The following is a 27,939-nucleotide window of genomic DNA, read 5'->3' as shown; positions in this document are numbered from 1 at the left end:
ATCCGGGGCTGCCTGGCAGCTTCAGGAAGGAGCCCGTACTCTGGTTGCAGTCTCCTCTGCCTGCGGCTTGTTCGCTGCTCAGGGTTGGCTTCGGTGCCTTGTTTGCCACTTCGGCTGGGTTCGGGACTTGAAGGGGGCGTCCTCAACATGTGAACATTGACACAGGCTACGTTTTTCATGCAGCACATATCTACATCCATATCTTCTTCCACGATTCGCAGGAGGCACAATAGTTCCTTCAATGGCGTTAGTTTCAGTCAATGCAGTTGGTTCTTGGGAGTTGCTTCTGAGTGTTTGGAGGCAGTCCTTGCAGCTTATTTTCACATACTTTTTTGCAAGATAACCACCAAGGTAATCCAAAATGTTGTCCCTCGTTGACTCCCAAGAATCATGTCTTGCATGCAAAGCTCCAGCAGTATATCATCAAAAATAACTGCCAAGGTAGTGAGTGGGTAGGACACTTGCAAGCTTTGTATCAGACACTCTCGATTTCTGCATTGGCTGCATTAGGAGATGTTTCCATTTGCGAGTCACATCACAGTCTGGAAAAAGTTATTGCGACCTTTTTAGTGAGAGCTTTGTTAGTGAATGCGCACGCTGTTTTGGTTTGAGCCGGTAAGCAGGCAAACCTTGAAAAATTATGGGTATGGCACCTTCCACCAAACTTGGTCCAAGCAGTGAAATGATATTTCCATTCACTGTGCACCTGTCTTTACTTATAATGTCACTTGCATCGAAATGTTTTTCGCACATGTGAGTGGAGTAGAACCAAGATTTGACAGTTGCATTGTTTTGCATCAGCTGGTAAAAAAAGCAGGGACTTTTTCGACTGTATTGTATACTGTGCGACGGCCCGGCTCACCAAAGGTATTGGGCATCTCTTTCGCAATGAGGTTACCATTAAGAGGAAAAAGGGGGCAACCAGCAAGAACACCACTCCGTGCCCACACTCCCCTAATGACGGCCAGCAGCAGTCAACTTTCTCGTCCCCCTTCTAGCTATGCCGCGGCACAGAAACTGCGGGCTATGGTATATGAAGCTCTCTCATTGAGTTACGCTGCGTGACCAGTAAAAAGTATTGGCGAAGGTTATTCAATTCAATTCAGTTTATTCCGACATCACAGGAGACATTACAAAAGTCACAACAGTGATGCTGTGGGGCGAAAGCAAAAAGCCATTAAGGCTTGACGAAGGCTTTCGCACCATTTGACAACATAGCAACAGCAACAGCAGCATGAGATCATCAGTTATTATACAATATCAAAACATGTACTTCAAGGTCATGCCGATTTGCATTTTATTAACACGTTGAAAAACATTTACAGAACGGAGCAGTATAAATGGTTTATTGTAAGAAACTGTTTAAGGTTAGTGGCAGTAAGTAGCTCATCATCTGGCGACCATAGTTAGTACGTGTGTAAGGAATTTTCCAGTCATCGGTAGCTCGTGTGCTATAGGGGCAGGTATAGGGTGTCAAACGCGCTAAATCAGTAAGAAAAGAGTCGTGATTTTTTAAGGAAGTACGATATCGCTTCATTAAAATTGTATTGTATATCTCAGGCATTGGTTGTAAATTAAGGGCTTCGAAAATGGGTTTGGAATGTTCATCGCGAGGAACACCTGTAATTATGCGCACAGCCTTTTTCTGTAATCTATATATTCGGCCTAAGTTCTTTTCCGATGTGGTGCCCCATACTAGATAGCAATAGCTTAATGTAGATAAAAATAGCGAATTATATAGTAAGAGTTTAATTTTTTGTGGCAAGAGAAAACGTAAGCGCGATAAGATACCTACAGTACGAGAAAGTTTAGCATGGACAAACTCAGCCTGATCCTTCCATAGCATGTTTTCGTGGAAAAAAACTCCCAGAGTTTTCACTATCGGTTCAATCCTTATAGATTCTGAGCCAATCGCTAATGATAAATCGCAGTTTACGGGCTTATTTATTGGACGAAAGAGCACAGATTTTGTTTTTGAGGTGTTTATAATTAGCGAATTTCTTATGCTCCAAATGTGCAGCAGTTTCAAGACACTATTTGCTTTGTCAACTAGTTTATGCAAATCGCAGTCTTTAAAAAATAAGCTGGTATCATCTGCATAAATGATAAATGTTGTATTGTTATCGATGTTTGTCAAGTCGTTCACATACAGATTAAAAAGCAGGGGACCCAGAATACTTCCTTGGGGCACGCCATGTGACAGTTTTTTAAAACTAGATACGTAGCCATTTATATCTACTTTTTGCTGTCGGTATTTCAAATAGGTTTTTATGACACTTATAAAGTTCCCCCGAAAACCGTAGTGTTCTAGTTTTTTAATTAATGTAATGTGGTTGATTCTGTCAAATGCTTTTGAGAAATCTACAAAAATTCCAAGTGTATATATTTCCTTTTCAAATGCATCGAGTATGATTTCTTTTTGCATTAGTAGGGCAGTTTCTGTTGAGCGCTGCTTTGTGAAACCAAATTGAAAAGGCGTCATAATGTGGTGCTTGTTTAAGAATGACACTATTCGTTTATGTAACAACTTTTCAATTACTTTAGAAAATACAGGTAAAATAGAAATTGGTCTGTAATAGACTGTCACACCCCCAAGTGGAATTCCAGAGCGCCCACTTCCTGGTTTGGCTGTGTTAGCCTCAGTGTTTATGTAAAAGCAAACACTACTACTTTCCATGTTTCCCGCATCTCTAGACAGACCTGCGCGACATGATAAATCTGATGCGATCTTGCAAGACGCGAAGTTATCGTAAAGATGCATGGCAACTCATGCTTTCAAGGATAGCCCATAGTATACTTGTATAAGCTTCGAGAGGTTTTTTGTAGCCACGTAGGTTAGTTGAATGTTATCGCTCGCTTAAACTTGTCTTGTTTTAGTTGTATGTAGAATTGTTTTTGTAGTGCATGAATACATTGTATGCAGAAAGATCGCTCAAATTGGCCAACACTGCGCTGCCACTTGTTCTTGTACGTTTAGTGAGGGATAGATTGCAGCAAGGGATTTGCCTGTTGGCGGATTTCAGAAAGAAATGCTCTTTGCCCCCACATAATCGTGTAAAAAATTCTTCAGATATCTTTCAGCAGTGGTGTTGAAACTAGATGACGGGAATTTTTCACTGGACGTCGAAGGCTGCGGACACACGGAAAGTGACAACGATGATGAATGGTCAGCTGCTAACACCCACGAGTGAATTGCACGTCACATCCTCTAGTGCGTCACTTTTTTTCATGATCGTAAGTCACTTTCATTGTATTTAATGGGTAATATCCTTCAGCCAGGTCAAAATAAAAGCGTAGTATTTCTTTTGCGTTGCATCACACTTGCTGCAGATATTGTGGAGTGCCTCATGCTGCCAACACTCTCGAGCTCGACCAGTGAAGCGAAATAGTTAGACCAGTGACATGTGCAGTTACGGCTACACAATCCACGCCTCTGTGCTAACTTCTGTACTATTAGTGCCTTCCAAACGGCATTATTGTTGAGCTGTTTGTCGCAATGTCGACGCTTCGAAAAGCATACGTGTATTCTTTTCGTGTTTCGATCGCGATGATTGAGCCTAAGACATGGCCGTGACACAAGTGCTGCTGCAAATGATGCTTGCGTGGTTTAAGAAAGTATCTCGTATACACTTCAGCGGTATCCAGCAAAAGTGGCATGGTCTGCACGTCCTATCAGTTCCCACACTAGCAAACGGGCTGACCCTCCTCGGGGCGACATCATGAATCATACAGCGTGCCACCTGTAGTTGGCGAGAAATGAAATTCCCTGGTATTACCCTCACATCGATTCCTCATTTTTCACATTTGAAAGCTTGTTCTCCCTGCTCTATGTGCAAAAAATTTTAAAGAGTAACATATTTTACTCTCTATTACTTGCATTCTACCGATATCCTGCTACTATTCAAGGTTGTTTCCACTTCGAACTAAAAAGAATGGTATTTGCATAGGTCTTATTTCAATTAACTGCAGGTTACTTGGGTCATGACAAATATGCCCATTTTTTCTATCTGATATATACTATACGAATTTCTATTCAAAATTATTCTATTAAAGTCACTATTCGCTTCGAACCTAAAATTCACTATTCACACAAGCCTATGCATTATACACCACTGAACCTCCGACAAATAGTGTGCATATCTGCTTGTGTTACAACATGCAACTGACGTCATCAAGTTGAGGTGAGCTACGCAACAGTTTATCTCAATGTTTTTTCCTCGACTAACTAAATTTCCCTGGCTGCAAATCTAGCCATTGGTGACGTGTGAAGAAGAAGCGATACAGAAAGTGACATGTAATCAAGTTTCTTCAGCAGCAGCATTTTAGTACACTCTTCTTCAGCTTATCGATGCCAGTGGCAAGCTGTCGCTATCCCATCATCATAGATATCGACACATCTGCGGCCATACGAAGACACAACCAGATTGCCTGTGCTTACACTTATCCGTGACCATTTTCAGATAGCTGCATTTTTTTTTGGTGTTTGTACATCATTGACCTGCTGGTAAAGCAGAACCTTTATGGCTGGTGTCATTGCAACACTGGCAGAGCAGATCTCGATTATGTTCTATGTACAGTCACCAGAGAGAGAACTGGTATTGCGAAGATTGTGGGCACTGGTGCAACTATATTGCCCTGTTATCAGAAAGGTAAAAGGATCTCGATTTGCTGCAATGTTAAGAGCTGTGTGCACTCATGATTATGACATTCAGTGTGGCTTCCTCTGTATGAAAATATTGTTGTAATGAACAACCATATTGTGTTGATTGTAGAGAAGTTGAGAAGCGGGAGCAGAGTTGTAGTGATGCTGTGTTGATTGCATGCGCAGGTGCCCCCGTATGTCCTCGTCCTGATGTGTGCCACCTCATACCGCATTCACTCTATCTACGTGCTTCGCCTGTTCAACGACCCAGTCGCCATGGCCTTGCTGTATGCCTCCCTTAGCTTCCTCATCAGGCAGCGCTGGGTGTTGGCTTGCATTCTGTTCAGGTACAGAGAGTACAAACTTTTGTCTTCATAGTAATCCTCTCAATAGGCTGAATATACAGTTGAACCACACAATTATGAAATGGTCGGAAACCCAAAAAGAATTTAGTTATCATGAAATGATGCGGTATATAAGCAGGGATATGGTCCTAGAGCATAATATGCTGAGCGAGTTGGTTTTTGTAGCTTCCATATTTACAGTGCAAGATGACTCGGCAGAGAAAAAGGCACTCAAGATGCATGTAGTGCTACAAAGGGAAACTTGAAAGCCAGCTTTCGGTTAGCTTTCATTGCCCTCACTCGAATGAAGAACATTTTTCAAATGCTCGTTTCTTTGACAGAGCCGTAATGAAAATCAGCCGACAACGAACCCAAGGAAGGTAATGTTAATGGTGTATTGTAATAACTGAAATATACAAAGTAAAGCCAACAAGAATACGGCAGGAACCTAACCTACGCACTTGCCAACTGAGCAACAGTCATCTCCTTCTCGGATATTTATGCGCATGCGAATTCTTGGATGTAAGGCCCTGACCAATAATTCGAAGATTTGCATGCACATTAAACTCCCACGTAAATCTTCCTTCACAATGCAACAAGTTTTCAATTGCCACATTGTCAAGATGCATTGTGAGGGATGCTCGAATTGTGTTGACAGCACCCAAAGACTGTAATCTAACGTCGCCAAACATGACAGTGGAGACAATGTGTTATAGAAATAACTGTATCAGCTGCTTATATATAGCACATTCAGATGGCAGAGCTAATCTGGATTTGTCATGGATACTAACGAATAACCCGCGAATGATCCACCTCTAACTCTATGTGTATCTAGTTGACGGACAAGTTCATCTGGATTACTCTCGACCGAGCACATCAGACAGGTTTGAAAGCATTTAACAACATGAAGGCCAACAGAAAATGAAAATCACTTTTTCGAGGACTCTGTGAAGAAAAATTTCGTTGCACTGCTTATAACTGACCCTGCTGCTGTCATGTGTAGGGCCGCGTTTACGTAGGGAGGATACTGTAATCAGCCAGTCTATATCAGTTTTTTTTTTTTTTTTTTTTTTTTGTCGTTATGTACCGACAGTGCACATAGCTCTGCTGCACATTACGTTTCTATCTCATGGTTCGCATCTGGTCCACAAAATCGGTGTTTAAACATGGGCTGTGTTTAGAGACAACAGCACCACTTCACCTGCCGTAGAATCCTGTGTGTGCAATGACTAAAGCTACAGATTGCCCCCTGTTCTCTAATCAGTGCGCATCAAAAGATAAGGTGAGCTGATGGTTTTAGAATACAGCCTCAGAAATAAACTGAACCGGCGAGCCAGTCAGTGAGGACAGCTGCACGGCTGAAGCATCGGGGGATTGGGACACTTTAGTTTTGTTAAACTCGAATGCAGAACGACATTTGATTGATTATAACACAGCAGATGCACACAAGCTGCTAAACTTCTGAGACACACTGGTTCCTACGGCTCCTGATGCAGCTGTAAAAAAATAGTTTGTGATTGCTAAAATAAGTCCCGTGCCACCTGGCTTTGTAGGTGGACATCGCTTGAGAGGAGTGCAATGTATGTAGCACAGTGGTCCAACTGTCTTCAGTAACCATTATTATAGCAGATAGTGCAACATTAAGGTAGTGGTCCTACTCTGCCTTTTATGCATTGTTTGCAGATGCACTGGGCTCGCTGCGCTTCACAAAGAAAACTTAATTGGGCTACTTCAGAAAGCTTATGATCCCCTCTTTTCAATGACATCTGATTTTAATGCCTGGTCGGAAGCGTCACCTAGTAGCAACGAAAATAGTGTGAGCAAAAAAGCATTTTCGCTGTACAAGCCTCCGTTGTACTGCGAGTACGGCGAAACTATTCAACGTAACAAAGCAGAATTTACTATACTTTTAGATAAAGTGCCATTCAAAAGTTTTATGAAGAGATATTGGACATAAAATAATTAGTAATTTATTTATGTTTCAGTGAAAATGGGCAAAATAATGAAAGTTTGTGTAGGAATATCTTTTTTTCTTTACATAGCAGAGCCATAATATTTAGTGGCTATGTAGACTACATTAGACTTATTTTCCATGCGAAGTCACTTAGTGCTTTGCGAAAACTTGATGAATTATTATTGTGTCAATCGGGCAGTTTATGGCTGTACTTGATCATGCATTACTGATGAAACGACAAAACTATACAAGCTGATACTCCGAACTTCTGTATAATGAAGCAACAGGCCGTTTCTGTGATACTATGAGAAGAAAATTCTTTTATCTTTATTAGGGAACCTACAGGACAGCATTGAATCTAGCTAATGTTTCTGCTGGCCAGTTCTGTAGAAACTTGCTTTTTTCTTCTTTTAGATGCTAACTACCAACGAGTATTGCGCATTAGTAGATGCATATTGTGTCTTGTATCTATTTTTGCTCACTAACTTGATCACTCAGTGCTTCAAACTAAATATTTTCAATAAATTATAAATATCACATGCATTTTTGGTGGTAGCTCCATCTATTAAATGAAAAATCAAGTTGTTTTATGTGAGTTCAAATGTTTGCCGAGTGTGGCACAATTAAAAATAATGAAACGGGTAAAACAGGTATGGATTATATCTCCAGGCTTTATAGTTTGCCTCAAAAGGTAAGTATAGTCGCCGTGTGTAACAAACACCAACCGTAAAAGGAGGAGTGCTCTGTAATGAATCCTTTCCACTGGCACCAGGGCGGTGTCATCGAGTGGCAAATGGTTTCGGTGTGCCAGAAAATTGCGCGTTCGACATGTGTTCGCAGCAGAACCAGCGTTCCCCGCCGTGTCTGAAGTAATGTCAACTTCACAAATATTATGGCAGTCATCAAAACCTGGCGTGTCATTGTCAGGCTTGTCAAATGTAACGGCAAATGTGTCTTCTTCACTCATAGAACAGCAATTTTTCAGCAAATGCCATTTCTTATTTAGAAGGGCTGTGGCAGCAGTGATGACTGTTGCTCTTTTTTGTTTGAAGATGTCTAACTTCTGTGAATTATTTTTCTGTCATATATGCTTCCCTGATGTATATATGAGGACTTTTGTATTCCCCCTCTTTTTTTTCTTTTATGGTGTGGCAGCAGGATAGAGACAAATGAGACAGTGTCTCATTTCTCCTTCATCTCAACTGTCCCAAACATCCAGACTTTCGCCTGCCAGTTGCCAGACACTGCTGATTTGTCTGCTAAAGCTGCAGTGTACCGCTGCCAGAATCCCAATGTGAAAAACAGGCTGGCATTATTCATCTGCGAGCTAGGCAGACAAGGCACGGGTGAGGAGAATCGTTGATGTGAGGTCACATGATGTGCCATCTGCCCCTCCATATCTGGATTCTATCTGTCGTATGAATGCAGCATTCACCATGATATCATTGCACTGACTTTTAATGAAATCTAACAGCTCGCTACACAAAAGTGAGTGTACTGTATGAGCACAGTGACCCGAGTGTCGTGTTTTCGAGTTTGTAGGATTCTACAATGTGACTAGCCTGGCTCTGGCTACCTGAGATATAAGAAGTATGAAAGTGTTATTAATGTTTCTTGTTGTGAGAGGTTTGTGTGGCCTTAGGCTCTCAAACAGGAGGCGTAGCCAAACGCAGGACGTTTATAGAATTATATGGATGTACACAAAGTAACTAGTGTACATACAATGGCGAAAAATTATCCATTTAGTCCTTAAAACGTGCACTACTATTTTAGAGGTCCTGATGCAGCGCACCTATAGTCCGTGCACCACTCGATGAGGATCTCTCATGTCCCAGTAGTCACGGCAGTTCAACACGTTGATAAACCTCATGGTCCTATAGTGCTTAGTCACTCCACACACATGGCAGTGGATCGCTGCTTTGCTACCCGGGCGGGTACCCTGACCATGTGCTTGGCCACACCCGAGAACACCTGAGCACTTCTAAGCTTTTAGGTGCCACGCAGCCATCAACTCGTCCAGACGCCCTAACTGAGATCACTAGCATAACTGTGTTCCCGTGCAGCTGGTCGTTCACGCTCAACAGCAAGTCCACCCTGGAACAGACCGGTAGCTACCACAATCGCCTCTTCGTCAGCTGTTCTCGCCTGCTGCCTCAAAGCACCTCGCTGCTCGAACAATCGAGCCTTTTGTCATGCTGTCCACAAGCAGTGCTGGTGCGCACCGCAATGTTGCATTATTCTTCCTCCTCAGCTGTTGACAAGCACAGTTCTTATATTGACCCCAGCTCATCACATTTCACCTTGCATTCAGAAGGTTGTGCTGTGGATACCATTTGCTTAGATGCGACACAACGAAACACCAAGTCTTGACATGCCACTGGCATGTTTTGTCTTCTTTCTGATGAAATGCCGCTGCTGATTGCGGTATTGATGGCAGATATCCTTTCTTTATCTTTAAGAACTAGGTATATTTCGTTCTCTGCAGATTCTTCAGCCGTTCGTTCCATTTCAGCAGTGCATGACACTGCTTTCTTGTGCTCTCTGGTGGAAGCATATCTGTCAATGTCGTTTTCGTGTGTTTGGAGCTCCCTGTCATATGTTACCAGCAATCAGCTGCCCTATGCCCTTTTTTTGTCTCATAGGAAACAACGGTTGTCAATCTGAGGAGATTTCTTTGATTCGTTCTCAAACCAGAGCCTGGTGTCGCTTATTTCTCAGTTCACCCTTTACCCAAGTTTAGCAGAGACTGAATTTGAATGACATTGTTCGTTGTTTCAGAGAGCTCCTGTGTAATTCAGCGATTCCATTCTTTTAGGAAACTCTTATTGCGGGAGAGCAGCCCTTGACAAATTGTTCAGCTATTGCCAGCCCCCTTAACCCATTGTAGTTTTTTTCCCATCTCTGCAAGATCCAGCAAATGGTTGAAGTATCCCGAGAGCTGTGAAGTGAACTGCGTGGCAGTTTCTCTGTCTTCTGGTCTTGTACTACGAATTTATCTCTATACTCTTCTGCTGTGTACAGGAACCGTTGCAGGTACACGCTCCTGCTCCATCTGCGCTCTGAACTCTGCATCTTTGTCTTAACTTCTTTCCATCACTGACTATATTGTCGTTCGTGTCTCACCCTTGTGTTCTAGTGTTGGCTTTGGATGTTACTAGCCAATCCTGGCAAGCTTGACAGCTGTGAAAGGTTCGTGTGAGCCCAGGCGCTCAAACGTGTGCATTATAGAGATGCATCCAGGTGCTCAAATGACAAGATGTTGTCAGACAACACAATTATCTAGAAGTACATGAAGAAACTGCTATACAGTGGCAGAAAATCGTAGATTTAGTTTAAGTGTGCGCTTTTAGTGGCCCTGATGCGGTGCATCTAGTCCGCACACTACTCGATTAGCACCACTTTAGGCACAGTTATCGTGCCGATGAGCCTCGTGGTATTAAGCTGCTCCTTGCTCACCACGCACCTACAGAAGTTGCTGAGACGGCTGCTCCGCTGCCCGAGCGAATACCCTGACGATGTGCTTGGCCACGCCTGAGAACACCTCAGCACGTCTCAGTTTCCTGACTCAACAGACCCCGTCGCAGCCGGCTTGCCCACAGGCCTCAACCGTGGCCACAAGCATGGTTATGTGCCCGCACAGCTGGTCAACAGCAGGTCTCGCTACGAACTGGACAAGGGCCCCAATGGACTGGTAGCTGTCACAATTGTGTCAGCTGTTCGGGACCTCCTTGCTCAAGCAGTCGAGCGCTTCACGCTTTTGAAGTGCGGCGCACACCACAATGTCGTCTTCTTCTTCGGTTGTTGACCACCGTGGTTTTTAAAATAGACCCAACTGATCACATTTGTGCAGTTCGAAGCACAGTATACTGTTAAGAGCCCCACCGCGGTGGTCTATTGGCTAAGGTACTCGGCTAATGACCCGCAGATCGCAGGATCGAATCCCGGCTGCGGCGGCTGCATTTACGATGGTACTCGGCTGATGACCCGCAGGTCGCGGGATCGAATTTCGGCTGCGGTGGCTGCATTTACAGTGGAGGCGTAAATGTTGTAGGCACGTGTGCACAGATTTGAGTGCGCGTTAAAGGACCCCAGGTGGTCGATATTTCCGGAGCCCTCCACTACGGCGTCTCTCATAATCATATGGTGGTTTTGGGACGTTAAACCTCACATATCAATCAATCAATCAGTATATTGTTAAGAGATTGCAACATTGTGTGAGATGTATTTTTGTTGAGAATTTAACATGGCGTACACTGAAAGTTCACGGTGGTGTGCTGTTGCACTGACATCGGACCAAGGTTTTTGGTCGCACAGAACATCGGGTGATCTCCCCCTTCAATGTGGGCATTAGCACGCACGTCTACATACAACCCTCCCTCTTGGGATGCATGGCCGAGATTAACATAAGCGCCCACACATCCCCTTTACATTTCCTCAGCAGAGTAGGCACTCCATAAGGTTCGGTTCTTTCCCCTTGTTTCCTTAGTGTCACATTCATTCCCTCTTCACAAAAAACTTCACCACACCCTCTTAACTCTTTCGTTACTGCGTGAAAATTGTTATTTTTCATGTCTCAGGAAAATAGCTTTTGCCAGTATGAAGAGTACGCCAGCAAGCACTGCTGCATATCAAATATTGCACAACGAAATGCTCTTTCCAACAAATATGTAGTGGAGCAACAGAAATATTTTCAAATGAACAAAAATGTCAAAAGTGTATCTTTCTGGTTGCCAGCTGGTAAACAGTGCAATAAAAACACTATATATATGCAAAAATATTCAATGCTAAAGAAATTCCGAATATACATTCTGAAGATAAATGACCCAGGAGCAACTTAAATGTTCTATAAAATGTTTCTATTCACACAGAGGAAGGAAATCGGAACTGAGGTGCTGCCTCATTGCTCGTGCCATGCAGTGAAGCATTGGTTGGTTTTTTTTCATGAGACACAAATGAACTCGTACACTTTTTTCAGTAACTTTTTTTGTGTGTGTGAAAAAAGCCTACAGGTGTTCCAATATAGATGGATGCTCGTGGTGTGAATGATCCCTCTATAAATCAGATGTTCAATGACCTTCGCTATTTTGTCTAGCATTACCTCTTTTCATGAGCCACCTCACTCCACATAGGTTGGCATTTCAATATGTGCATGAAAAGATATTTCTTTTGCATTTTTGCACACCGTATTAAAACATGCAATATATAGCACACAGTTATAAAACATTTCAGGCTGATTCGTAGTCAGGGACCAGATTTGCTACGGGGGCCTTCTTGGCATTAAAAGAAGCTCTGCATCCGGCACCAGCACCCCGCATCTCAGCGACATGTGGACCTCACACGTAACCAGAGTAGCTATAAGATTCTGCTCAAAGGTCAGCAGCTACACACTTGCGGTGGAGGAGACAACTTGAGGCCGTAAATAAAACTAACACATAACGAACTGCAGATATATCAGGCTGACGCAAAATGCCGTCTTCATGAAACTTGAAGCGGAGGTACTGTCATCCTCGGATTTTAAGCTCGTCCTCACTCAATTTGGGTGAATTTGCAAGAGTTTCCAGTGGTGCGTGTTTTTTGCAGCGTAGATACACACCCATGCATGCGTGATGCCGCCGCCATAAGAGTGACTAGTGACTCCAGATGCGGCACTGTGTCTGATATGACGATACGAGCGAAACCAAAGCTACTGGAAACTGGTTGAGAAGACCACCTCCACACTCTATACATGCGGTGAACCTTCGGAGTTATTCTTTTGTAAAATAAATTTTCCCTGCCTTCCAGCAATAGCTCTCTATTGAAAGGCCGGTATAAGTTTCTGGCATTATTACTGCTCGGCACTGTCAGATTGCGAAGCTGGCACCTTAATTTGATATTTGACTTGCAAACGTTCTTTTGAATACAACACTTTGATTGTATTGTAGCATAAACACGAGGGGCTCACACTTTTGTTAGTTCACCAGCCAAGTATATTGTTACGTGGAAAACAACAGTTGTCAGTCCGCAGCCACAACGCAGCTCACCGACAACGTCCACTTCTTCACTTTCAGTCTGAGGCACTTTTCTTGGGTATGCCCCACTATGCCCTCTTTCAGTCAGCCGTAATCACGTAACACGACCCCCGGCGGCAAAAGCGCCGACCCGGCGAGTTTACGGGGCCACAGCAGGAGCAGTGTGATAACGCTTGAGCCTTGATACGTGGACGATGTCCCTTGACAGCAGAGCGGAAGAGGTTGATGGATTATCAGGAACAATTTCATATGGAGTGTCGGTCACTCGTATAAGCACGCGGTATGGGCCCGTGAAACGAGAGAGAAGTTTTTCTGAAAGGCCTGCATGTCGCGTAGGGGACCAAAGAAGAACGAGGGAGCCTGTTGGAAGGTGTTCGTCGCGATGCCGCTCGTCGTAACGATGCTTCTGCGAGTCTTGGGACGCCATTAATCTGCTGCGGGCAAGCAGACGAGCGTGGTCAGCTCGGGTAATAGCTTCACGTGCATATTCAGAAGTAGACTGCGCAGCGGCTGGCAGGAAGGTATCCAACGGCAATGTTGGTTCGCGTCCAAACAGAAGGTAAAATGGCGAGTACCCAGCAGTGTCATGCCGGGAGGAATTGTATGCGAACGTCACGTAGGGTAGTGCAAGGTCCCAATCACGATGGTCGGCCGAGACGTATTTCGATAGCATGTCTGTCAGGGTGCGGTTTAAACGTTCTGTGCGCCCGTTTGTCTGGGGATGGTGCGATGTCGTGAGCTTATGTTGGGTAGAGCAGGAACGCAGGATATCGTAAACCACTTTCGAAAGGAACGGACGGCCTCGGTCTGTCAGCAGTTGACGAGGGGCTCCATGCACTAAAATGAGATCGCGTAGTAGAAAATCAGCGATGTCTGTAGTGCAGCTTGTTGGCATGGCTCGCGTAACTGCATAACGAGTTGCGTAATCCGTAGCCACCGCGACCCACTTGTTTCCAAAGGCGGATGTTGGGAAGGGACCGAGAAGGTCCAAACCAACACGGAAGAATGGCTCCGATGGGATGTCGATGGGCTGAAGATATCCGGAAGGGAGTCCCGACGGTTTTTTGCGACGCTGGCAAATTTCACAAGCGTTGACATAGCGACGTACAGAGAGTGAAAGGCAAGGCCAGTAGAAGCGGCGGCGGACACGGTCATATGTGCGAGAGACACCAAGGTTACCCGCGGTTGGCGCGTTATGGAGCTCGCGTAGGACTGTGGAACGCAGGTGCTTTGGTATGACGAGAAGTAGGTCGTGACCATTGGACGATAAATTACGTCGATATAAGGTGCGGTCCCTTAAGGTAAACATGCAAACAGAAGCGTCTTGTGGTGAAGATTCGAGCTGTTGTATTAGGCGGCTGATATCCGGATCGCGACGCTGCTCGTCCCCGAGATGAAGCAGCTGGGAGATGGAAAGGACGCAGCCCACAGGATCAGTGCTCGTAGGATCGCAGTCGGCCACAGGGTAGCGTGACAGACAATCCACATCTTTGTGCACTTTTCCTGATTTATACACTACGGTGTAAGAATACTCCTGGAGGCGGAGTTCCCAGCGGGCGAGGCGACCTGTGGGATCTTTGAGGGAGGCGAGTCAGCAGAGAGCGTGGTGGTCGGTGAGAACTATAAATGGTCGGCCATATAAGTAAGGGCAAAATTTCGCGACTGCCCACACCAGCACTAGGCATTCGCGCTCTGTGATAGAATAATTACGCTCTGAGGTGGACAGCAGCCTGCTGGCATAAGCTATCACGCGATGCTGCTCATGTTGTCGCTGAGCCAACACAGCGCCTATTCCGTAACCGCTGGCATCGGTGCGGACTTCGGTTGGTGCTGTAGGGTCGAATTGAGCCAGCACAGGAGAAGAAGTGAGCAAAGTGGTCAGGTCGGAAAATGCAGCTGCTTGCGAGGGACCCCAGGTGAACGTCTCATCTGGTTTGAGTAAATCTGTTAGGGGCCGAGCGATTTCTGCAAAGTTCTTGATGAACCGCCGAAAATAGGAGCAGAGCCCCACAAAGCTACGGACATCTTTGGCGGTTTTTGGCACAGGAAAGTCCTTCACAGCTCGAACTTTTTCTGGGTCAAGCTGTACGCCGTAAGCGTCAACAATATGTCCAAGTATTGTAATGCGACGGCGACCAAACCGGCATTTCGATGAATTCTGCTGAAGGCCGGCGAGACGGAATACATCAAAAATTTTCGACAGTCTCTCAAGGTGCGCTTCAAAATTGGGAGCAAACACAATCACGTCATCCAGATAACAAAGACACGTAGACCACTTGAATCCATGGAGCAGGGAGTCCATCATTCGTTCAAAGGTGGCGGGGGCATTACATAAGCCGAAAGGCATGACTTTGAATTAATAGAGGCCATTGGGTGTTACAAAAGCCGTCTTCTCTCGGTTCATGGGGTCCACGGCAATCTGCCAATAACCAGAACGAAGATCGATGGAAGAAAAGTAGGCGGCACCACGGAGGCAGTCAAGGGCGTCGTCAATGCGGGGCAGAGGGTATGCGTCTTTCTTGGTGATGTTGTTAAGGTGGCGATAGTCCACACAAAATCGCCACGATCCGTCCTTCTTTTTAGCTAATACCACGGGGGATGCCCAGGGACTGGAGGATGGTTCAGTAATGTCCTTCGCTAGCATCTTGTTCACCTCCTTCTGAATTATGTTCCACTCAAAAATAGACACTCTGTATGGACGGCGGTGAACAGGGTTGGCATCACCTGTGTGTATGCCATGCTGGACAAAGGACGTCTGCCCAAGAAGTCGGTCGCCAAAATCGAAAATATCCTGGTAGGCCTCGCGAAGATGTTGTAGGGCTTCAACTTGCGGAGGCGGAAGATCAGTGGCGATCATGTCTAAAATTTGATGGCTGCCCGAATGTGTTGCGAGTGATGTGCGCTGCGGTGAAACAAGTGTGTCTAAGGCAAGTACTTCAATTTGTGAATCGAGCAACGGACACAGGTGGGCCACAGAAATGCCTTGTGGAAGCACATGATTCATGTAGCCGAAATTGACAAGAGGTAGACAAGTTTTGTTATCTGTGATGCTGAGCACCGTATAGGGCACTGCAACATTGTGCGCAAAGAGTACGTCGGTGAGGGGCGTAGCGTAATAGTCATTGTCGGGCACAGCTGGTGAGCACAGAAAATCGACGTACGTCACAGTTTTAGAGGGCAGGCGAACAAAGTCGCTGCATTGTAATCGGCATGTTGGTTGGTACGGGGCGGCACTGATTTGTGACAGTTCAAGGCGGAGCACACCAGCAAAGCAATCAATCGGAGCAGAATTGGCGGCAAGAAAATCGAGGCCTAGTATTAAGTCGTGGGGACATGTTGCAAGCACGGTAAAAAGGACGACCACTTGATGACCGGCTACGGTAAGTTGAGCTGTGCACATACCGACGACAGGGACTGTTGCACCATCTGCAACTTGGACGACACTGGTCAAGGGGGGCGTGAGGACCTTCTTCATGCGACGACGAAAACGCGAACTCATAATACAGACGTGAGCGCCCGTATCTATCAAAGCTTCAACAGGTGTGCCATCAACATATACTTCTAGGGTGTTCCGGTTCAAAGGTAAGGGCAACAGAGGAGATTTGGGTAAGGTCGACAGGGCAGCTTCACCTCCAGAAGCTGCGCAGCCTAGTTTTCCGGGGACATGCGGCGGTTGAACGATGGCGAGGGAGAGCGGCGACGCGTATTTGAACGAGAAGGGCGGCTTTGAGGCGGTGGCGACGACGGGACAGGGTGGCCGTAGTCCTCAGGGGCAGTAAATGCTGTAGACTCAGTGCGGGTCGGATAACGGTGATTTGGTGGACGGAATGAGTTACTGTAAGCGGGGTACGAGCCAGAAGACATAGATGGCCATTGGCTGCGGCAGTAACGAGCGATGTGTCCTGCGCGACCACAGCGGAAGCAGATTGGCTTATCATCACCTGTTCGCCATTCAGACAGGTTCCTGGTTCGAATAGAGTACGGATGGCGACGTCACATGTCCACAGAAGCTATCGAGGGACCAGTATTATCGAGGGTGGGCGCAGTGGACAGGATACCAAGGTTAGCGAATTCCTGGCGGACAACAGCCTGGATCAAGGCGACAGCTGGCGTTGAGGCGTCGGGCAACGTCGGTTTGTTGGCAGCCGGGTAAGCGGCGTCGAGTTCACGTCGGACGATGCGCGTCACATCTTTGGTTGTAGACGGATGACAAAGAGTGGCTTCGCAAGACAACGTTGCCGCGGTGTTGGGTAAGCGCTGAAACTGCTGCAAAATGCGTCGACTCTTCGCCTGCTCGAGACGGCGGCACTCTTTGATCACGACGTCGATGGTCGTTACGTTGGTAAATACAAGCACGTTGAACGCATCGTCGGCGATTCCTTTTAAAACGTGCGAAATCTTGTCGGACTCAGTCATGTTGGGATCGGCCCTTTGACACAACGCTAGGACGTCTTGAATATAAGTCAAGTAGGGCTCAGTGGACATCTGTGTACGTACAGCCAATTGCTTTCGGGCATCAAGCTGTTGACGAAACGGGTTGCCAAAGAGGTCGCGGAGCTGTTGTTTAAACATTTCCCAGCTTGTGATTTCGTGCTCGTGGGTCTCAAACCAAATCCGAGAGGTCTTGTCAAGATAGAAAATGACATTAGGCTTGCAAGCATAACGGTTGGGTCCCAGCCATATTGCTTGCTGACGCGCTCGTACATGCTAAGCCACTTGTCCACATTCGCGTTGTCCTCTCCAGTAAAGGTACCAGGATCACGGGGTTGCGTTAGGGCGACGTACCGGGTTGCTGTCGTTGCTGAGGTAGGTGGCGAAGCCGTATTCTCACCCGGAGCCATGGTAGCAGACTTAAGGAGGCGTCCACTGCGTAGCTCCGTTGTCAGAAGAGTACCCAGCACCTCCACCAAAATGTTACATGGAAAATAACAGTTGTCAGTCTGCAGCCACAACGCAGCTCACCAACAACGTCCACTTCTTCACTTTCAGTCTGAGGCACTTTTCTTGGGTATGCCCCACTATGCCCTCTTTCAGTCAGCCGTAATCAGGTAACAATATTTTCCTAACAACACATGCACATTGGTTCGCGCAAATGTCTGTCAACAATGACTATGTCACCAAAGTGGGCATATTCAAGTTGATTATGACAGTTCAGTGGCTACACTAACTACTGGAAAGTGCTGGGTTCAGGAGAAACAAATTAAGCGTGCCTAAATCTACGATCCAAAGCATCAGTTACCGGTGATCGATTTGAATAGGTGTGGTAACGAAAGAGCTAAGCAGACATTGCTCTATCAACCACCCACAGTAGTGCTACTGATATTGAAGAGACCTTACAAACTGCCACAAGCATCACACAACCACATGCACAATTCATTGATTTCCTGAGCTGCTTCTCATATGCATATCACATACTATTGCAACTCCTCCTATCACTGATACTCGAGCTGGATCCCAGAGAAAGTTCCTAGGCTTTCACATCCAAATAACACCTTGACTATCCGGAAGCTCAAGCAGGTGACAGAAGTGCTCTCACATATCATCTGTAGAGTTTCTGGTGAGCACTATGGCATGAAAAAGCATGAGTGATTCATTTTTGTCTTATTCATGCCTTCGTACTAAGCCGAGGTCTCCTCTCTCTGACAAGAAATAGCCACCCTGGGATTCACAAAGCCTGTATGGTGGCCTTTGTTGAGGTCTTGGCGACAAGGCAGGCGGTCGCAAACCTCGTCTTCTAGAGGAGCTGCCCGTTGGAGAGGACCGGACTGAGGAGTATGAGAAATTTATTTACATTTTTTTCTGAATGAGCATTCGAAACAGAAATGAATCTCTTCAGGCATTCGCCTACTGCTTTTTGTCTTTTCGCAGTCCCTAGAGGCCAGGCCCAGGGAAATAGGGAACGACGTTTTCACCAAATTAAGTAGCCACTTCTTAGGGTCATTTAGCCAGCACCACCACCTACACACACACACACACAACTCGAAATATGTATTGCTCCGGCAACGCTGTCGCATAAGGCAAATCATGCCTCGAGCAAGCGGAGTGTTCCGAGCCCGTCTTGTCGCTGCTACGGCTGACCACCCATGCTGTCTAACAGTGGTCGCAGGCCAGGCAACTATGATGGCTTGAGTTAATTTCCTCACTACTCGACTAGCTTCCACACTAGCTAAGGAGGGAAGGTGTTTGAGGTTCGGAATGGACGCCTCTCAATGACTCGAGTGCATGGTGGCAGCGCGAAGGAGGAGCCGTAGTCCAGTGAAAAGACGCTTTACTGCGGCACTTGAGCGTCTGCCCGGGTCCAAGCCCGAACCTCTGCTCAGCTGCAGCCGCATTAGTTGTGCCACAACACAAACACGCCGCTAATGGGTGCATCATACTAACTGCACGTCCTTGGACATCTGGCGTTGAATTGAGCATGGGTGGCCTCTCAGCCAGAGGCGCACAATATGGTGGTCCCAGGTCCATCTTCGGTGGAAACTCGACGTCGCAGCCTTTCTTCCCGGTGCACAAAGGTGCCACGTGTGGCATTTCCTATGCCGGCACCAGCGACAGTAGTGCCCCGTGGAGTAATTGCAACCATGCATCTCCCAGTACATGAAAAACAGCCAGGCATCTTCGCCTGGCTTTACGCCACAAAGTGAGGCAGCTGCCTCTCTTCTGTCCCGGCGCCCGCAGCATGCAAAGGATGGTTCGGCGACAGTGCTACCAACCTGCAGAGCCACTTTTTCGCTCTCTGGAGTAAGACAATTCCCTAGATTTCCCTATATTTTTGTGGAGAGCGGTTTTTTGAAGACTGGTGTGTTTGTGCGGTGGAAAATGATTTCAGTGATCACTTTTATGATATAATGGTGCATTCGAAAGAAAATATTCACTAAAATCACCATGATGAAGGTGAAAAAACGTCGCTTTACAAATTGCAAAAATTTAAACAACATTTTGTTCTATAAGATCACAGAGGTAAAGTGGTAATCACATAGGGGGAGGAGAAGGACATGTATATTGGTATTTTATACAAATTACGAAGAAAGATGCAATCGTTTCATTTACTCACGACCCTACAACATTTCAGGAAGCAGTACATATATTACAAAGCATTGCATATAGGGGAAGATGGGATAAATTATCCAAATAATATTTAAGAACACTGCTAGCTGTTCAATGCAAAACGCAGAAATCTGACCTTACGATACAGTGCACTTGTAAATAGTGACAAAATACTACTACTACTACTGCTAATAATAATAATAATAATAATAGCCAGGACAAACATATAAAGCGCAGTAAATGAAATATTCGGAGAGCAAGCTTTAAATATTCATCAATTCTGGTATTCCGCAATACCTGTTATTCTGGTATTATTTTGCAATTCTGTTATTTTGACGTGGAACAATCGACGTTGAACAAGGACAGCACAGAAACAACCAAAATCCCCTAGATCTAGAGAAATTTCCCTAGAGTTAGCAGCACTGCTTGCCAATCGCAATACCATACACCTTCCTCTTTACTCGCACACTACTAATCTTCTCTAACTTCGGCTCCATAACACCACACGAACTCACAAAAGCCCACAGGCAAGCACGGCACACTAGCTTGGCTCAGTTCGTCACTGGGGCTCTTCGATATTCAGGCCTCTGGCAGCTCTCTGGCAGCCAGAGCTAGCCAGAGATCAGTCAGCTAGTTCCGGTCTGGGCTGGCAATAACGTTGTGGTCACGTGTGTGGGGAACCCGAGACAACTCGAAGCTGCCCGAACATCGCAAAATCGAACACTGGGACAGCCAGCATAAACGCAAACAAACTCTACCGCTATTGCAGCAAACGAAACGATGCGCCGCGTGCACGTTGGTTTTTTCCTACATTGTCCATTTGGAAATACGTAGCTAAGCTCGCCAAAAAGCTGAAATAATATCCTCGAGCGTACGCATTTGGGGAACGACTTCGTACGCTCGTACCATCAGGCGCCGCGTCTGAAACGGCCAGCTGGCGCACCCCTCCTCGAGAACGATGCAAGGTGTGCTGCTGCGATGCTGATGGCTTAACAAGCTCACGTCTTTTTAGTACATGTATCAGTCAGTGCACAACACGACGCGAAATCACGCGAAAGTGATCATGTCGCCAAAAGAGCTCGAGGATATATACCTGTTCAGCTATTGCGTAGTATGCGTTGCAAGCATGCATTGACCAACTTACGTTTTTGTCTAAAGTTTAGAGTTTAGACTTGCGTAGGTATTGGTACCACAAGTGCGTGGCGTATATAAAATAAACTTCTGCATGACACGTTTCGGACTCGATTTGGAACTGGCCTGGGCCTGTTTTCTTGTCATAAGTGGTACTTAACAAATGTCATGTATATCAGCTTTGATTTGACCTACTAGGTCATAGTACATACTGCGCGGCATTATTATGAAGAGGTGGAACAAGACAAAGCCAACGATAAAATGGGTAATGAAAGAATGTATACATTTCTGAATTCATTCTCCTTTTTTTTTTTTTCTCGCATCGTATCGTGTAACATCATACCACATATGCTGGCCCATAGATCGAAGTAGTTTCGCACGCCGCTCGCGACCAGCGAGCATCACCAAGAGTTGTGATCTAGGGCCTTCTATCACCATCAAAGATCAATCGAGTAGTAAGAACAGAGGTTCTAAGAGGTTCACGCACACAAACATACAAAGGAGCGAGCTAGTTCGACCACAATCGTCTTCGCTAAGTGCACAGAAAGCACGCACGGCTCCACAAACGACTACCAAGGTCTCGACTGCTACAAAAAAAATAACTCCAAAGTTGTCTCTATGCTTGCATATGAACGACTAGTACACAACTTTTGAGGCATGTGCGCGACGCAGCCAGCAGGCAACAGTTCGCCGCGTTGTTCTCAGGAGGAAGCTTCACGGGAAACATAACAATAGTGATGAACAGCAGCTTCAAACACTCGCCTCCACTCGTAATCGCCTGATCTTGCAAGGCGGGACAGACTTTAGAAGATAACGCCGTGTGTAATGACAAGCGAAGGCGCAGTCTTCAAGTGCCCACATTGTAATCCGACAAGTCCTCTCAAAGATGGCGCCGAGCGCCTACCGTACCTTTTCGGCGTCTGCTAGCCCAAAACCTGCCCAAAACCTGCCAGGGAGCTTCCAAGACTAAATTGTCCTGGAAGCGTCCCACGACCCTCGGGCTCCCCGCGGGTTGCCAAAACCGTCCAACCCGAGAAAAACAAACGTCAACCGGAAGTGCGCCGCGGGGGGAGGGGGGGGGGGACGGAGCAGCCTAAGAAAAACGAGCACGCTCTGGCTGGCTCTGGCAGCTACGGGTAGCCATAAGTGGAAAATCGAAGAGCCCCACTGGACAATAAATACTGAACATCCTCAAAGTTGAGATAGGAGCAGCCGACGGCGAAATTCTACCAGTCCCTTGACTCATGCACACTGTGAAGCCTCACTCCAGGAACACCCACCATTCGAGCATGGGGGGTGTTCCAATGCCATTCGGCTCATCATAACGCCTGTTAAAAGCTCTCCACAAATATCCCAGTTCCTCGGAGCATGCTGTATGGCTGGATTGAACTTGCATATGTGAAAACCTGGCAGCTGCAGTTGTTTTTTGTGCACTCCATCCCATCGCGATTCTCGCAAAAGGCAGCTTCTTGCTGAATGCATGTCATGACATCAACAGCTTAAATTGCATGATCTCATATTCATAAATTTAAGGGCTTGTATTTTTTTGTTCGATTCTACATTAATGAGAATTAAAAGAAATTGATGCCAAGAAAGGTACAGGGTATGTTATTAGAAGAAATTCATAGTGGCGTAAAAGTAGGGCAAAAAAGGACGAAGACAGGAAAGTGAACACCACAAGTGCTTACTCAAAACTGAAAGCTTTATTGCTTGAACAGAAAATATATAAGATTTTAACTTGGCGCACAACCTGGCCTCTCCGTTTTAGAAAGACTAAAAGATGACTTGCCATTGTCAGGATCTTTACCTTTGAACTGAGCTTCCTCTGTGCACTATAGAAGGCATATATGATGTACATTTAAATGTGGGAGCATCAGTTAGCACAGCCTATTGCCATTGCGGCGAGTGTGGAACACTCTTCTTGCCTGTTGGTGCCACGTGCAACCATTGTTGTCCCTTGACTCTGGTCCACTTATTAAAGTCGCCGTGCATTCAGTATCGATAATGGTGCCTCTTGATAGGGCATCTCTTCACAGCTTCGACGCCACATAAAACTGCGGTACTTTTGAATGTCATCTTTGTTAGCGCTGACACTGACCAAAAATGCCAGTGTTTCAAATGGTGAATGTGAAGCATGCTTGCATGGTGAAGTGCAAGGCATCTGGTATATGCCATCAAAAAGCACAATGCAACTTGGCCTGTGTGATGCGGTTTAGTGTTTCTGGTCAACTGAGGCTCTGACCAGAAAAGCAAGGAGCCCTCTTGAAACACACACACAAAAGCGTAGCTTCATCACGCACGAGGAAAAATATGAGCAACCAAAACATGCTAAAACTTGCATGGAACAAAGAGAGAAAAGAGTCACCAGTGGCTGGGACGGTGAAGTTGTCGCTGACATTTTGGCGGTGCTGGCACTTGTGGGGCAGACAAGGAAGGTTCAGAAGTCATTGATGTGATGAAGTGACGTTTTTGTGTGCCCTTAAGCACAGCAGATTGGTAACCTCTTTGCCCTTGTGTATTGAGTGGAGACTGGCAGCAGAAGGAACCACGAGAGCCTGGTTCTGAAGACCCCTCAAACTCGACTCCGACAGCATGGACCCTGACAACAGTGCCGGGTCCCTCTGGCTTCTGCGGGTCACACTGCCTTGCACTCCAGCTCATCGTAGTTTTCTTACCTGTCTCGTTGCCACCCTCTCATTGGCTCTCGTCCGCTCGCCATGCGCTGTGCCCTACCAATGTCGTCCTTCTTTTTGTGATGCATGTGTCTTGTGTGGTGCCGTTGTCATGTCACGTCATTCGCAACATTACTACAACACCGCACCCAGGACACCTCATTGACAATATCACGCTGTTGCACTACACTCATCACAGCCAGCTTCACACAGTAGTAGGGTTCTGCCGGTATTCTTCAAAGGGGACACTAAAGAGACACAATAACTAGGTTTGAATTGACAAACTGCACTCTGAGTACTCTAATGCCATATGTTTCACTATTATAAATTCATTATTAGCAGAGAAAATCAAGGTTGAAGTTGCATCTTTAAATTTTGTGCCAAAATTTCCGCAGTTGACAACAAAAGTTTAAAAATATATTTTTGGTATTTTCACAACATTAGCTCGATTGAAATTTTTGGAAACTTCGTATGCTAGGTCTATAGCACCCACACATGATAATGTATTAGCTAAGTATGTTCCAGTAGACGCCTTTGAAATTTATGACATCACGGTACAGAAATATCAAGGTGGCATCTTGACCTGCACTTCCTTTTTGCGCATTTTCTAGCTTACGAAGTGTCACTGATGGAGTGGTTTTCAGAATTGTCAAGTTGTACTTTACTTATGTGCAAAAAACTGTTTCGATTTTCAATGTTTTTATTTCACTCAGTGTAAGGCAGAAATGTTTGCACTTGAACTCTCTCGTTTTCTGCTAGCCTGGCTGTCTCCGTGAAGATGAACATCCTGCTCTTTGCACCAGCATTGTTCCTCGTCTTGCTGTCTACTCGAGGCCTTGTGAAGACATGCCTGCTGATTGGGCTGTGTGGCCTTGTTCAGGTATTGCATTGACATGAATATTCTGGTGCTCCGAGTAACAAGTCATCTTTGTTGTCAGCTGGTCCTGGCTCTGCCATTCCTGCTCTCCAACCCGGTTTCATACATGATGGGGGCATTCAACTTGGGCCGAGTGTTCCTGTACGAGTGGACGGTGAACTGGAGGTTCCTGCCTGAAGAGCTGTTTGTAAACCGCACGTTTCACCTGGCACTCCTGGCTCTTCACTTTGTCATCATTCTGTGCTTTCTGCCAAAGTGGTTTCGGTGAGTCTATTGATTGATTGATATGTGGGGTTTAACGTCCCAAAACCACTATATGATTATGAGAGACGCCGTAGTGGAGGGCTCCAAAAATTTATACCACCTGGGGTTCTTTAACGTGCACCCAAATCTGAGCACACGGGCCTACAACATTTCCGCCTCCATCGGAAATGCAGCCGCCGCAGCCGGGATTCGAACCCGCGGTGAGTCTATTGCCAGAGAATTTTCTTAGCCTTTATTACATATGTAAGCATGCATGCACCCATGAGATTTTGTGAGCGCCTGTGGTAACAAGGAAGCTGCTTATATCAGTGCTGACCTCTTTGTTTTTTTAGATATTTCTTCTTTATTCAAGGGCCACTACAGAGAAATGTCAAGCTGTTATGAAATTTTTAAAGCAAAAATATTGAAAAAAAGTCTTTTTCTTTTTGTGCGATTTGAAATCTGCAGCTTTTTCTGAAGCAGAATCAGACATTTTTTTGTTCTAATGTTACTTTTTTCTGTCTAAAAATCGCATATTTCGAAACTTGTGCGGCGGCCTGCTTCACCCCCCTTAAGTACGGTTCGTCTGAGTGCACATGTGGGCAGCTAAAAACACGCCGAAATGAAGGGCACTAATTTTTTGGAAAGTTAAGTGGGAATGACATTTGCTCTGGCAACAAGTGCTTCACCTGCTGAGTCAATGTTTAGTCGCAGGTAAAGTATTCTGCGGGTGCTTTTCCGCGCGCGTTGTTCGCAGAGTACAAAAGTATTTTGGTTTAGCCAATAGAAGAAATATAGTCAGCTTAGAGGACATGTGAAAGGCTCTCTGGGCAACATATTTCCACATGGCATCAACGGATACCAATCCAACAAAGCCCAGTTCAGTGGTGAACTATACGTTCACAAAGACCACCTTACGCCATCTGTTCTTGAGGCTTATTTATGAGCAACTTGCCAATCCCAAATTACCTGCGAAATGCCTCCATGGGAAAACTCAAAACCCCAATGAGTCTTTCAACAATATCGTGCGGGGGCGCGCTCCAAAAAACTTGTTTCTCAGACACCTTACACTGAAAATATGCAGTCTTGACGCTGTAATCACCTTTAGTGGTGGTAATACTTATAGATCGTGTGAATGTGCTGAACTCATTTGGAATTTCGCCAGGTCGCTACATATTGCAGGACCTACACTCAATTGACCTGCTTCGACAGTAATTCGCTGACAGGGTTGTGAAGCAGGTGACAAAGGAGGCCCGCCAGGCCAGACACCACAACTAAAAAAGAAAGTGGTATTGGTGATGAGTATATATAACTGGTGCCTATTAAAAATGTTGTCCAATTGGCATTTTTTTTTGTGTGGTATTTTTGAAGTAAAGCATATTTTTTGCTTTAAATGTGATTATTGCAAAACATGCTTTCTTTTTGTACTTATGCACCTTTTTCTCAGTAACCACTGTATCTAGAAACATAGTTTTCAGCCAGTATTTAGCGAATGTGCGAGAGAATATACAGTGACAGAATTATTATTCTATGCTTAAGTACCTTTTTTTTTCACACATTTAATATCGAATGACCGGTGATAGTCGGGTACATAATCTAAAAAAAACTACAAAAAATTAGCATTACAAGTTTCAGTGATAATTATGCTCCAGTAAGAAGAGTAATAACTTATGATCACAATGATGGTAAAATAATTGATGTAACTTTTACAGTTATGGAGTAAAAGGTACATAAATTTGGTCTGAAATACATGGTGGGTATAGGACTTACCCTGTTCTCTTATTGCTGGGGTCGAAGTGCTGTGCCAGTCGCGCCAAGCCGCGCCAATATGCAAACGGCAATATGCAAGTGCAACGCCAAATTTAGTCGAGAGTTTTACATTCAGCCGAGCAACACGTGAGGGCTACACAAAGGACGCAAACACGCCCATATCAAACGTCGTATTTTGAATCATGCATGATCATTTCGCCCAAGAACACAATGCTTGATTTTTGTTAGAGTGGCATTTGTTGCATACCTCATTATGCGACTCTATATGTCTTTCAACAGCAAAGCTGCTAGTCACACTATAAAGACAGCAGTGGTGTTACAAAGAACTCGCCCCAGCGTTTCCGAGAAACTGTCGAGCACGTGCCGTGCTCGACGGTCGGTTGGCAACGGTGCGGCGAGGTTTTCGCCATATAAACTAAAAAAAATCAGTGTCACCAGCGAACTGATGACTGCACTAGCAACAATTTGTAATGTTGTAATGGTGATGCCGCACGCGCTCCTTTCTTTCTATTTTTGTTACCGCATCAATACACAAGTAACGCCACTTTGCGCAAACCGCACCTGTATAACTGCGGACCATCTAGATAATCTTAGAACCTTCCGATTAAATTACGCGCACAATGCGTACATTACAGTTTGTTCTGGAACTTACCCGTCCGCTAGCGATAACCCTGGAATCTTCGAATGCATACAAAAAATGCTGACGCTTTATGTTCGCTGCTATAAGTCTACAGCTTGTATTGTTGTATAGTGAGGTTTCGTTTTCCGGGCACAGGTTAGCCCAAATATTTCACTCATGAAAACAGCTTCTAGAGCCTTAGTTGACGTCACGACCCCGTGACTAAGGCTGACAGTCAACTCTTTTGGATCCAACATCGCGACACTCAAACTACAAAACGCTGGTGTAAGACAGTAAGTGCGGCTGCTCGAGGGAGAAACGCTCTTATTGCACAATCTCTTCCCGTTGAGAGCGCACCAAGTCGAACGGTTTAGGAGCGTGTGCCAATATTGTGCTCACCAGCTATTGCAACCACGCCCTTGATTACAATCAAAGTTCACGGCTGCTGCTCGAGTGACCCCCCTTTCCACCGCGTCTTTTCATGCTCGTTCAGGACGGGCGGCGTGTTTCCTCTCTGCTTGAACATTCAATGGCAGTTCTAACATGCAGTGGGATGCTAACGCGTGCGGCCCCCGAGAGATGAAGATGGCCGTCTCGTTGAATCTCTGCTTGAGCAGCGCTCACCACCTCAGCTT

General features: G+C 45.6%; 2 protein-coding genes across 6 annotated transcripts in view; one reads left to right on the top strand and one right to left on the bottom strand.

Moving 5' to 3' along the window:
• Positions 1 to 27,939, bottom strand: part of LOC119184168 (inhibitor of growth protein 5) — a 154,158-nt gene that overhangs the window by 56,560 nt on the left and 69,659 nt on the right. The gene's annotated exons all lie outside the window — the stretch shown is intronic.
• Positions 1 to 27,939, top strand: part of Alg3 (Alg3, alpha-1,3- mannosyltransferase) — a 156,679-nt gene that overhangs the window by 120,797 nt on the left and 7,943 nt on the right. For all 5 annotated transcript variants that reach the window (XM_075888735.1, XM_075888734.1, XM_075888733.1 and 2 more), the window contains 3 exons: positions 4,829 to 4,989; positions 24,555 to 24,675; positions 24,734 to 24,936. In XM_075888735.1, coding sequence (XP_075744850.1) covers positions 4,829 to 4,989; positions 24,555 to 24,675; positions 24,734 to 24,936 — 485 coding nt within the window. The remainder of the gene's footprint in view (positions 1 to 4,828; positions 4,990 to 24,554; positions 24,676 to 24,733; positions 24,937 to 27,939) is intronic.

Source organism: Rhipicephalus microplus, chromosome 3 (assembly GCF_043290135.1).
Source record: "Rhipicephalus microplus isolate Deutch F79 chromosome 3, USDA_Rmic, whole genome shotgun sequence".
In the NCBI taxonomy this organism is placed as follows: Eukaryota; Metazoa; Arthropoda; class Arachnida; order Ixodida; family Ixodidae; genus Rhipicephalus; species Rhipicephalus microplus.
This window is presented reverse-complemented; position numbering and strand designations above follow the sequence as displayed.